General features: G+C 36.9%; 1 protein-coding gene across 7 annotated transcripts in view; it reads right to left on the bottom strand.

Annotated features, from left to right (window-relative positions):
* SPIRE1 (spire type actin nucleation factor 1) overlaps positions 1-14,159 on the bottom strand; it is a 209,780-nt gene that overhangs the window by 178,085 nt on the left and 17,536 nt on the right. For all 7 annotated transcript variants that reach the window (XM_045457916.1, XM_045457918.1, XM_045457912.1 and 4 more), the window contains exon 2: positions 7,258-7,292. In XM_045457916.1, the coding sequence (XP_045313872.1) occupies positions 7,258-7,292 (35 nt within the window). The remainder of the gene's footprint in view (positions 1-7,257; positions 7,293-14,159) is intronic.

Genomic DNA, 14,159 nt, shown 5'->3' with positions numbered 1-14,159 from the left:
CACTCTCTCTCTCTCAAAAAAGCAAACATTAAATAAAAGAAAAAAAAGCAATAAAAAAATCTAGCCCCTTCCCACCTTGATCTATCAGCATTGTAGTCTCTGTGCTGAAAAATAGTTTTATTTTATTAAAAATTTAAACTTTTCATTAAGGCAGATTGATATGGCTCCCTGATAAGGCAAATTATAATGAAAACCTTCTACTCTATTATCAAAGTACTTACAGGTGCTTCAGATTCCTATAGTGTAAACTTTCTACTCAGTCAAGAATACTATGTTTACTCTCAGATAATCTGAGCTATTCTGAAATCCTCTGCCAGACATACATATATAATTGTTACTGGTCTTCAAATATAGTAAAAACTATACAAAGGAATACTACCTGTATAAATTTTGTATCCTATGGTCAAACCACGTATTTAAGACATCTATGACTACAACACAGAAAGACATTTTGGTAATAAATGTTATGAGAAGAGGGAGGGTAGAGGGGAAAGAGAGGCAGGAAGAAAGAAAGGCAAGGAAGGTAGGTGAAATGAATTTCAAATATAACAAGTAACTAACATAATATGCCAGTCTCTATCTGATGACACATGTAATCCAAATGAGATTATCTATTTATCACACCATTAAACCTCACTACTAACTTCTACTAATATTCATACTCAGAAGCAGCAACTCAAAGGTAGACACAATTTACTCTGCAGACACACAAGCCAATTTCCAAACCATTTAAGTTGAAGTCAGCCAAAAGGCCATGTAAACTCAGGCATGTTTGGGGTTTTTAATCTAAAAGCACAGCAAGCCTTCCCACAGCAGCCTTCCCATTTCTTTTGGTCTACTGACCAAGGAGAAAATGCTATTGTTACCTGCAGTTAATGGAGCTTATTCTTCCAATCCTTTTATAGACATATATCATTATTTTAACTTCTTGTCATGCAATTCCACTTATAAAACCTTAAAGTAAGGTTTAAAATCCACTGAAAGAACAGATCTGACAGTAATTGTCTTTTTGTTTCTGCTTTAAGATTTAATTAGTTTGGTATCAAATACTAACCTCACAATCATTTAAACAAGCTCATTATGCAGCTGTAGTTATGCACAAATGCAAATATTTTCATAAAAATATTACAGCTGATCCTTGAATAACATGGGTTTGAACTGCATTGGTCCACTTATACTGTGATTTTTCAGTTAAATACAGTACAATACTGTAAATGTATTTTCTCCTCCTTATGATTTTCTTAATAACATTTTATGTAACTTACTTTATTGTAATAAGACAGCATACAACGTAAAAAGGATCTGTTGGTAAGGTTATTAGTAGTTAACTTTTTGGGGAGTCAAAGTTGCTCAAGGGTTAACTGAACATACTTTTTTAAGTTACTTCTGAAGTTAACTAAGGGCTATCAAATGTCAATTAAAAGAGGCATTACTCATCCCACGGTCACCATGGGTCTGCATGAACCAGAGATGAAATCAAAGGGCAGTGGGCTGATTTAGCTAAACACAAAATGCGCAACTTTTAAATGTTATACTCTGTGTTAAAGCAGCATACTCCCACATACTACCTTTGGCAGTTTATTTTAGGCTGCTCAGGAAACATAAAAAATTTTCATATAATCCTGTTTGTGTCAAAAACTGTATGTAATCAAAATGGAGTAAGTCCAAGGCACTAGCTCTGATATATTTGGGCTCCCCCACAAAGCAGACAAATTCTAGTTAGTCTGGTTTCCCAGGAGGTTCAAATATATAGAACAATTCTTGAGTCATTCTGAGTAAGTTAGAATCAGACTACTTCACAAATTACTACACTACAGAACTCTATGTTCGTCTAACCAACAGGGTTGAAGGTTCAGGGACTGCAACCATTCCTTTGCCCAGTTTACATCGAGCAAGAACACAGTCCCAGTTTACGTGGGGCAGGAACACAGTCCCTGGCTACACAATGCCAGGAATTGTAGTCACAGGTAAAAGACACATACAGAATAAGGAGACACAGCCATTTCACTGTCCCGAATGGGGCTCTAAACTAATTGCCAGCATTATGTAGATGCCTTACACTGCAGATAAATAAAGGCTGGATAAAGACAAACAAATTTAAGGCGAAGGGAAGTGGTTCTGCAACACACTGGCTATATGGCCTTGGGCAAGTTACTTAATCTCTTTATACCTCAGCTCTCATTTCTAAAATTTGTTTTTAAGTTAGTTAAGAGGATAAAATTAATGTCTACAGCAGTACTTAGCCTACAGTTAGCTCTAAAGTATTTTTTTTTTTAAGATTCAATGTGGGAATGAGACAGAATAAGTATTTATGTACAGTATATATCAACTTTATTCCTAAGATGTGAACATGAATCTTTTATAGTTTCCCACAGTAAAGATTACATTTTCCTGCTCCACTACGATTTTTATAAACTAGCTTTATCAAGATTAAAGTACTGGCAAAACTTTATATAATGTTTTAACCTATTCCACTTAAAGCAGCTAATCTACCAAGGGAACAAGAGGATTGTTCTAGTTATTCATTTAACCTTCTTCCCTGCTAAAGGGAAAGGGCCTCAGTGCTTCAGTTAGTGGTGGTTAATAGCAAACAGGGATGTGATAAAATTTGGAAAGCTGAAAACAACAATAAAAATGCCTCAATTAAAATACTTGAAAAATTCAAATCCTTTATGTTTTAGCATTAAGTGCTTAGCAATTTTCTTCAAATATAAAAGTACAACCCACAAAATTATTTAAATAATGGCAGTAGGAAAAACTTGTAAAATGGGTAAAAGCTCCCTCAAACTGTGGAACACAACTGCCTCTTAGTACCCACAGGAACAGGTCAGTCATCAAGAGTTTATAAATGACCAGGCTGAGCTGTGAGCACTTCTAGAGAGGGAGAAGCAGGGGTAATGTACTGTTGAAACTATATGCCCTTCTCAAAATGAAAGGACAAAATACAGATCAGTGGTTGACAGAGGCAGGGAGTGGGGGAGGTGAGGGAATGACCACCAAGAGCCACTGGAGGAGTTTGGGGAATGACAGAACTTGATCGTGGAGCTGGTTAGCACAACTTAATGTTTCTCAAAACTCAAAGAACTATAACTGAAAAGGGTAAGTTTTACTGTATGCAAATTATACCTTCAAAAAATGGAAAAGAGATACAGGAAAAAATTAAATTGCCTATTAAAGTAAAAAACTTTGCAATGTCTTTTAAAACAAACTATATGAAGGCATTTGGGTGGCTCAGTTGGTTAAGTGTCTGACTTCAGCTAAGATCATGATCTCATGGTTTGTAAATTTGAGCCTCACATCGGGCTATCTGCTGTCAGTACAGAGCCTGTTTCAGATCCCCTGTCCCCTTCTCTCTGCCCCCTCCTCCACTCATGCACACTCTCTCTCTCTCTCAAAAATAAATAAAACATTAAAAAAAATAAAACAAACTATGTGAAAGACTTCCCTTAATGACTTCAAATACTGGAAAACACTAGTATAATCAAGTACACTAAAGAAATTTTCCAAACAGTGAGAAATAAGGTACAATACTTGATATTTTACAAACATTAAGCTATACTGAGGTACAAGATCACATGAAAGTTGACTGAACGCCTACTTATGGCCTCCTTGCTTTCTCTAAACTCATACTTTTGTTTGGTTTTTCTGAATACAGGAAAAGTATTAAAAAGAGAATTGTAAGTAAAACTAGAAAACAATTCATAATATGATTTCTATATACTACAAAACCTATTAAAATAACACAGTTGAACACTTCGAGTTATACGTCCTGATGATGTAAAGGGATTCTGCTTTCCCTAGCAGTCACCTGAGGGTCCTAGTAGTCCATGAGCCTTGCTCAGGAAGATGACTTTCTCTGTCCCAGGAAACTATACACCTCCCAAGCTACATTCATTAAGCCAGGCTTTATGCTAAACTCTGTATTCACCCATCTCTCAGATGAGGAATCTTGAGGCCGAGAAGTGAAGGGAAAGGGTGGAGCCAGAGCTGGGCCCAAGCACAAACATCCAACATATGGGCTCCTGGGGTGTGAACCTGCACTGCAATGTGGAGCAAGCAACGTGCTACTCCACCGGATTTATCCAGGGCCCTTCACAGTTCCACTCGCCTACAACTTGTTAGCAGCCCTTACTTTGGTCTGCACTTAATGCCAGAGCGTGATGAGCATTTCCTCTCAAGAGAAGACCAATGAAAGGGCAAAAGAGTCTCTAGCAATCACCATTCTGATCCAGGATAATCTCATTCTCAGAAATGACCCTGTCATCTCATGGACAGAAAAGACTGGCTTAAATCCTTATTATCAAGGATTCCCTCAATTTCCCATGGTCTTCCTCAAGACTGTGGTTTTACTGCTCTCAGCCTTCAATTCTGTTTCTCAGGAAAAAATACCCACTATAACCACACTGCAGAGCCCAGCAGCTCTCAGACTGTGACCCTTTTACACTCTAAAAACTACTGAGGAATCCAAGGAGCTTTTGTGTATGTGAGCCATAATCTACCAATATCTCCTGTATCAGAAATTAAAACTGAGAAATTTTTTAATCACTTAAATCACTGAAAAATATTAAATATGTTAATATAAGTAACATTTTTATGGGGGAAAAACTCTATTTTCAAAAAAAAATAATGAGAAGGGTGATAGTGTTTTACATTTTTCTGAAACTATTGAAGGTCATGCTTAATAAAAGCTGGCTAGATCTTGCCTCTGCTTCTGAGGTGTGGTATATCATAGGTGGCCAAGGAAAATACCACTGTATCCTCGAGAGAATCAAAGTAAATAAAAGGGCTGGTAATGTCTTAGTATTACTTCAAAAATAGCTGGATCTTGAAAGGGTGTCAGGAACACACACCCCACCCCCGAGTCCTCCCACCACACTTGGAGAACCATCATTCTAGTCAAGCCAAATGTAGTCCTACATCTAGTTACAGCATATATCCACTCTCTAACTTGGATTCCAGCCTATTCCCTCCTGCTTCCTTACCACCGCGACCCCCCACCTCCCCAAGTACCATCGTTCCTAAAAAACAAACTTCCTACTTAAGCTGTACCCTCTTTCTCTCAAGCCACCAAACTTCTTGAAACAGTTCCCATTGCCTCTACTGTTCCTTCATTTTATCATTTTAATAAATAAAGTAATACGTTAAGACATTCTCATTTAAAAAAATTCAAACAATATAGATAAATCCCCACCCACAATTCCAGTCTCTTTGCCAGAGGAAGCAACCACTGTTACCCCTAGAAAATACCCCAAGTCTATTTTGTAAACTAAATTAATCAGATTGATCTTATCTTGTGATTTTTTTCCTCTTTAAATGATTATTAAAAATCCTGAATGAGAGTTCTGTTTAGATTCCAATGCTTCTGGTTACCCAAGGTGTAGGTCAAAGAATAAGTGCTACTAATTAGGAGACAATGGAGATAAAATGAGTGATGTTCCTATACAAAACAAGTACTAAACAAAATGCTACAACCATTCAGATTTTATGGCAATACAACATAATAAGACAGAATAATGAGACTTTGACATCTTGACATATATAGTGTCTTCAGGGTTTGTATAACATTTTCACATATATTTGCTCTTTAAAATTTCACAACCCATGAAGTTAATAGGAATTATGATTAACATTTTACAGATAAGATAGCCAAAGTTCTGGGAGAAAAAAATTACTGCTCAAAATTACATACCTAGAAAGATGCACACCAGAAACCACAGAGAGAAATTTTATCTTCTGACTCCAATCAAGCCCCACTTCTTTGTATTACTCAAAAATTCTCACAATAAAAAAATTTTTTTTATTACGTTCTTGCCTATTTTTTGAGCTAATTTGGAAAAAAATTATCTCTACTCCCAAAGCTGAAGACACAAAAATAAACCATAGGGGCATCTGAGTCAGTCAGTTAAGCATCTGACTCTTGATTTAAGCTCAGGTCATGATCTCACAGTTGGTGAGTTTGAGCCCCGAACTGGGCTCTCTACTCATGGCGCAGAGCCTGCTTGGGATTCTGTCTCTCCCTCTTTCTCTGCCCTTCCTCCGCTCACACTCTCTCTCAAAATAAACATTTTAAAAAATAGTAACTTCTGAATGCAAAAAAAAATTATTTTTGCTTCTTTATTATACAATACAATCCCTTAGAAAGCTTGCATTTTACTTAAAATAACAGTTGAAATTTACTAAAACCTACAACAGTAGACAGGTTATCAAATTAAAAAAAAATAACTTCTTAAATCCTTTATTTAGTCATTGCCATTAATAAATACCCAAGATTCCTAATGTAAAGATGTACAGTTCCTAAAAAGAACACCACATATACATACTTCATGGATGCTACCCTTATATTTCAGTGTTACCCTTGAAATTCCTGCAAGGAACACAGAGAATCACATGGAAATTCCTTAAAATTCACAGTCAGAATTTTGAACTAAATTATTAAAAAGTACTAAATCTGTTTATACAAATAACAAAGCACTTAATTCATTATTAATCTTACTAGAATACTGTTTCCAAGCCCCTGTTTTTTTCCTACACCAAGACAGGTCCAGAGGATTCCAACACATTTAAATGATTATGACACACCAGATTGGATTATGAAAAAAACTGAACTTAAACTATTTCTTATTAAGGGCTCTGAATCTTAGTATCTCAATTTTGCAAATAATAGCATGGGAAAATTTTAAAACCATGATTAAACTAATCTTTTTTTTTTTTTAATTTTTTTTTTTTCGTTTTTTTTATTTTTTTTATTTTTGGGACAGAGAGAGACAGAGCATGAACGGGTGAGGGGCAGAGAGAGAGGGAGACACAGAATCGGAAACAGGCTCCAGGCTCTGAGCCATCAGCCCAGAGCCCGACGCGGGGCTCGAACTCACGGACCGCGAGATCGTGACCTGGCTGAAGTCGGACGCTTAACCGACTGCGCCTCCCAGGCGCCCCTAAACTAATCTTTTTAATACACCCTAGACTTTTAAAAATATGGGCAAGGAGTGGGGCGCCTGGCTGGCTTAGTCAGTGGAGCATTTAGCCCCACATTGAGTGTGGAGATTACTTAAAAACAAAATCTTTTAAAAATATATAAAGAAACAATAAAACTGATTTTTCTCCACATTTTACTCTTCTTAAATGTAAAAGATATACACCTGCTCTCAACATATCCTTGTCAGAAGGCCGAAAATCCATAGTGATAGTTCAATACTTAAGTTAGTCTAAAGAACTGCAAACCTGCTTTACTAACAAATTTTTGAGCGTTTCTCTTACCTCTGTCTCTGTACAATGTGGGTATCCCAATTTACCTGTAATAAAAATACAAAAAGTTACTTTCAAAGGATTTTAGCTTTTTCATACTGATAAAAATATCTCAGTTACTCTGGCATGGCTTCATTATATCTATGAAAAGCTATGCAAATAAAAGATGCTAGAATGACCAAACATTGTAGAAAGTCCTGCTTAGGGATTTGTTTAAATAGGACCAAAACAAAGTAATAGAAAGATGGGAAGAATATATTCAATTATAATAAGATCTAAAACACACACACATATTTAATATGCATATATACAAGTTAATGAAAGTAAAATAAAAATATTTTTATCAAAATCTTAATTTATTTTAAAAATATCTTAAAATACGTTAAAGGTATTTAAAAGGTACCTTTTAAAATCCTCTAAAATACCTTCAAAAAATCTTTAAAGACTGTTGGGCTTCTTTCCAAACATATATTCCAGTTTAAAGGTACAGTGATCATTTCGATGAAAGCATAAATGTCTTAAACTAATAGTTTCTTTAATACATGATGGTTGTTTTTCTTTGATTAATGATTAGACAAAACCACATAATCAACTTAGTAATTTTTCCAATAGAGGATCACCTAATCAATAAATAGAATTGAACAATATTTGGCTGCAGCAACATTTTCTCTTCATCACTGAGACTGAACACCAAGGAACATGTAAAATTATATATTTCTTTCACTTTGGATGAATAAAACATAGTTTTTCAATAAAAAACACCTATCTTAAAGATCACTTATTAAGTAGTTTTAACAAAAAGAACAGGTTACACATTTATATTGGATACTAAAAAATGTAATTTCCCCAGTCCACACATCTTAAATCTCATTGTCCTCACTTCAAAAATACATTAATCTCTACCTCCTTTCCTCCAATAACATTATCCTTCCCCCTAACTGCTTTCTCTCTCCAGGCTATGACCCCCACACCTAGCCCTAACCCACAGTGGTTGTTCCATCAGTCTGTGTTTTTTCTTTAATGCTTAATGAGAATTTATACACCTTAGAGTTTACGATATCACACACACACACACACACACACACACACACACACACACACACAAAACATAATGTTTTTTATGTGCCTCCTGACTCTTAAAATGAAAAAACTGAAACCCACAATTTCTGATGACCTAATAATCCTAATGTGAAATATTGGCTGAAATTGAGACCAGAAGATAAGTGACCACAGGTTCTGTGAATTAAAAATGATTTACGAGCAATAAATAAAGATTACATGAACATACAGATCAAATGGGTTTAATATATAAAGGTTTTACCAATTTGACAACAAACTTCATATATTGAAAAAATATATATATAAAGGTTTTATATACTATGGTTTGATAAATACATAACTGTTATATATTCATATATTGTTACATGAAACTGTATAATATAGAATTTTATATATATTATACAGTTTTATGTATGTGTATATGACTGCTCAGAACATCAGTGCTTTTGGTAGATTAATTATCCTTGACTCCTACAGAAAGGGTGATTAACTTAACCTAGCAAAGTATTGTGAACAGGAGCAGCTCAAAGAAAGGCACAGACTACCTCTCAACAAACATTTAGAGTGTCTAGGGAAGGGGAGGGGAGGGGAGGGGAGAGGAGGGGAGGGGAGGGGAGGGGAGGGGAGGGGAGGGGAGGGGAAGGGAGGGAAGGAAGGAGGGGGAAATACAGTGTTAAGACAACTATAACAGAGAACAAACTCTTTGAAAGTACATGGAAGTACATCTTCAGTATGACAGATTCTTAAGGTAAAGAGAATTGCAAAGAAATCTACAATTTTACGTAGAAGGTTTGTTGTTGGTGGTATAGTTGGTAAAAATTTTTGAAACTATTTTGTATGTGTTGTAGCACTGAGCAAATAAATACAGTGATATTGCTGGGAATTATGAACTGAGGGAGAAGGAGCATACAATCCTAACATGTGGGAAGGAGAGGAAGAGCCTGTGGTGGTAAACTGGAATTAGAGGTATTATCTAACTTCAAAAAAAACATACTCCTTAGCTTCTCTTCCAAAAGAGGGAGAAGCAATAGTACCCCATTTTGCAAGAGCACACCTAGCCCATTCTCCCTCAAAGGAACCAGGACTTGGGATTGGCTGACTCCACAGATGGGACAGAGAAATTACAAGATAAGCTGGAACATCTTTTTCCACCAGAAAGTAATGAAGTACTCAAAGAATGACAGAGTGATGTCAAAACGACTTGTGAGTCCTATGAAATAAGATTTTTTTCAATGACCTCTATTATAAAACTGAAAATTATTTCCTATTTTTGTGAGAGTGCACAACCACTTCTGTTTATTCAATATGACCCAGTGACTAAATCATGCAACTACAGAAATGTGGTTAACTACGAAATGCCTGACCACCTACACTATTCTGCCATCCAAATCCCTGCCCAGACTCTGACCCAGGAATCAGAAAAATCCTAATTACATGACAGCAGAGCTAAAAGGAACCTTGGAAATGATCTTGCCCAATCCATTCATTTTACCAATGAGTAATCTGAGCCTGAGGAGTCAAATGGCTTGCACAAAATGACAGAGCTAAGAGTAGACTCTAAGGCTCCTGACCTTTGTCATGACCTGTCCTCCATTCCCACTTGCAGTGGCCACTGGGGTTAGGATAGGGGATTGCAGAGGTGCTATCCCAGCTACCTACCAATTATAATACTGTATCTGGGGAAATGGGAAAATGTATTCCTCAATTTAACAGTTGGAAACTGCTAGAGTAGCAACTAAGAAATTTTCATTTGACAACTTTTGAGTCCTCTGTCAAAGGTCAACCACCTGTTTTCCAAAACTAAACCTAAGGAATCCCTCTAAAACCTAGAATCATATAACTTCACTTTCTACAAGTACAGTAAACTAAGCTGATGGTAGGCCTAACCAAGGTTTCAGATTATCAAATGCAGTGAGTTCTTTCTTTCAACAATTAAAGTTCTAACAACTTTATTATTATTAGGTTAATTAAAAGGCTAGATTAACTATCTGATGATGTAAAATAAAAGGAAATATCTGAAATGATACTTAAACATTAAGTTTCAAAATATTCCAACATTATCATTGTACTTATACTCTAAGAGGAGGGATGATATGCATAGCAAGCCAAAACTTCAGCTCACTGTTTCCCAAAAGGAATGAGCATTTTAATAATGCTGGAAGAATCAAGGCTGAATCTTTTTAACTGATTCTGAAATATCTGATCTGCTCTTAAGATTTACTAGACAAGTTCCTTCATGTCCTAGGAAATGGAAAAATCAATCTTCCTATAAACTGACATAAAATGGCTTTAACAAACAAACCAGCCCTAATGTAAAATGTCTGTCATAAAGAAATCCTCAACTAATACAATGCAAACATTTTAAATCCGAAATGTTAGTAATCAGACGCTTCCATTCAACAAGTCTACTCAATGTTACCAGAAAGAGCATTTTGGTGAACAAACCTTAGAAGACCACTCTGGTCTTAGAAGACCACGCCTGGGTGGCTCAGTTGGTTAAGCATCCTACTCTTAATTTCAGCTCAGGTCACTATTTCATGGTTTGGGAGATCAAGCCCAGCATCGGGCCCTGTGCTGACAGCTTGGAGCCTGCTTGGGATTCTTTCTCTTCCTCTCTCTCTCTCTCTGCCTGTCCCCCGCCCCCACACACATGCATACCCTATCAAAATAAATAAATAAACATTAGAAAAAAAAAAAAGACCACTCACAGTCTTGGCTGTTCAGATTTAGGCCTAACATAGCACACTCTCTGAAATGGCCTCACCTCAGTGGAATCACAAAATGTGATGAACCACACAACTACACGGTGGAAATTAAGGTACAGTTTCAGAAAAAATTCAAGATGTACATGTAGATGAATAATACTTGTAAGCTAGTAGAAACCTCAGTGTGCAGCTGAATTGTCTGTCACACAGCCATGTTATGAATATGATTCAAACAAGCTGAATAAGAAGAAGGCACACAATGCCCACCAAAAAGACACAGGGCCCCTATAATCTTTATGATAAATAAATAGCTCTCAGAATTATTCTCCAAATTTTCCCATGGGACCAAATGTGGGCAATGTTTGGGTCCATCTGTGAAAGTATGTTCTTTTTTTCATGCTGAAACTGAGCATCAGTATCAATAGATAAACCCTGTTCTCCTGTCAGCTTGCCTCTGCCCCCTCATTCATTGAATAAATATTTGCTAACACCTACTAAGTACTAAAGTACTGATGATATAGCAGCAACCAAGCAACACATAGTCCTTGCTCCCTTTTTGAAAGAGAGGGAATGCATGAGGGAGGGATAGGGCTTACGTTCAGTGAACACAGACCCAAAGAAACAAATAAAATAACTACAACTGGTAATAAATGCTATTAAGGACAGAAAAGGGAGAGAGAGAAAATAACAGAAATGATCCAATTTACAGTGGTCAGACAAGATATTTAAATAGAGATCATGATGTTGGGTAGCGTCTAACTACAGGGTTGACAGAAAAACCTGTTCTAGATCCCTGGAAGTGTTTGGGGGGGGGGGGGGGTGGAGCATAAAATGCATTTAGAAAGACAGGCAGGGGTAGATCACACAGGCCTTTCAGGACAGTGTAAGGAGTTTAGATTTGATTTTAAGGACAATGGGAAGCTACTGGAGGAGATTAAGCAAGGGCATGAACTGATTCAAGGTGGGTTTCCCGGTTGGTCCTGCTCTGTGGAGGGTCAAAGTGAAAGCATGAAGGAGGGGGGGTGGCAAACAGGGGTGGAGTTGGGGGAAAGCAATGAGCCCAGGTGGTGGCAGTGACCAGGAAGCAGAGAATTAAGATATAATTTAGAAGCAGAATTAACAGGATTTGCTAATGGATTGTACTGGGAATGGAGCAGGGTGAGAAGGGAAGAATGATACTCTGGACAAGCCATGTTTTCAGGAACAGCATTCTCAAAGACTTGATTCAAACCAATCAACATCAAGCTTAAGTTCAAGATTCAAATACCCTGAGGGCACCTAGCTGGTTCAGTCAGAAGAGCATGCAACTTTTGATCCCGGAGTCATGAGTTTCAGCCCCACGTTGGGTGTAGAAATTACTTCAATAAATAAAAATAAACTTAAAAAAAAAAACAGAACTCATACTCTGTAAGAGACAAATATATTAGGTACACTTTTGGGACAATTTTTATATGAAAACTAGAGAAAAAGTACAACTTTGAACAGTTAGACCAAAGTTTAATAATAAAATAATCCCGGGGCGCCTGGGTGGCGCAGTCGGTTAAGCGTCCGACTTCAGCCAGGTCACGATCTCGTGGTCCGTGAGTTCGAGCCCCGCGTCGGGCTCTGGGCTGATGGCTCAGAGCCTGGAGCCTGTTTCCGATTCTGTGTCTCCCTCTCTCTCTGCCCCTCCCCCATTCATGCTCTGTCTCTCTCTGTCCCCAAAATAAATAATAAACGTTGAAAAAAAAAAAATTAAAAAAAAATAAATAAATAAAAAAAATAATAATAAAATAATCCCTACAGCCTAACCACACCTGAGTTTCTTAAACATCATGGCCGTTAAAGGCTCAGAATCCATGACCAGATGTTTCAGTGTCAAAAGTTATGACACTGAAACTGTACAATCATTAGCTTATACCTATGTCCCCCAACAAAAATTTTTTGCCAAGTAACATTTATAGTGAAAAAAGATCTATACACTTGACACAAGAAACAGTCATATAAAGGATCTTTTATTTGTTAAATGATCAAATCATTATCCACTATGCCATACAATCTCACTAGTATAGCTACTGAAAGATTAACAGGAATTTATAATTTAGATATGGGAGAAAATTGGTATACTTGCTAACTAAACAAAGACTGTGTGTTCATCAAGCTCCTCTTCTTGGCCTGGCTGTCCGGAAGAATGAAATAAAATCTGATGTTCCACTACCACAAAAGCCCAGTGCTACAGCCTTTTCTTCTTCACACCTGTTGATAATTACCCTTTCTCTTAGCTGCCTTGGGAAGGCAGTGTGGCAGAATAACAAGAGCAAGCCTTTAGACTTGGACAGTCCTAGGTTCAAATCTCACTTCCATACTTACTAATAGTGTGATGTAATTTTAAAATATTTGTGTATTTATTTTTGAAAGACAGAGAGGGAATGCATGGGGGAAGGACAGAGAGAGAGGGAGACAAAAAGAAGCCCAAGCAGGCTTCACACTGTCAACGCAGAGCCTGACACAGGGCTCAGACCCATAAACCTTGAGTTCATGACCTGACCCAAAATCAAGAGTTGGATGCTTAACCAACTGAGCCACCCAGGTGCCCCTGTGATGTAACTTTAAAGTGAAATATTTCCAGGGTTTTCCACCTTCTCATCTATTTAAAAAAAAAAAAAAAAAAAAAAAAAAGGAATAGTATCTACCTCACGGGCTTACATGAAAATTAAATGGAAAAAAAATGTTTTGAGGGGCTCTGCACAATGCCTACTGCAGGAGCTCAGCAACTGGTAGCTAAGCTTACCACTATTAACCCTGTGGAAAGATGAGAAATGTAAATACATTAAAATAGAGTCCTAAGAAAAACAGAGCAAAATGCTTACTAGGATTACAACCATGTAAAAGAGGTTATCGATTTTGAAATAAAAAAGTAGCTAAATCACATGAAAAAACACTATAAAATTCAACTCATTTTTATACTTCTTGTATAGATCTTTAAAAGCTACTACCTTTCACTCCATACCTCTCCGCAGAGGTTCCTAACACATAGCTTCCCCTCAATTCCTTATGTGGTGGTGTCCAGGATGATGACACTCAAATGGTCAACAACAGCTGGAGCTCAGCAATGGCTCAGGAGGAGGTGCTGGGGAGTGAATTGTCATTAGGTATTACTCAAAACTGGGG

Source organism: Leopardus geoffroyi, chromosome D3, assembly GCF_018350155.1.
Source record: "Leopardus geoffroyi isolate Oge1 chromosome D3, O.geoffroyi_Oge1_pat1.0, whole genome shotgun sequence".
NCBI classification, from domain to species: Eukaryota; Metazoa; Chordata; class Mammalia; order Carnivora; family Felidae; genus Leopardus; species Leopardus geoffroyi.
Note: the sequence above shows the minus strand (reverse complement) of the source record. Positions and strands in the feature narration are given on the sequence as shown.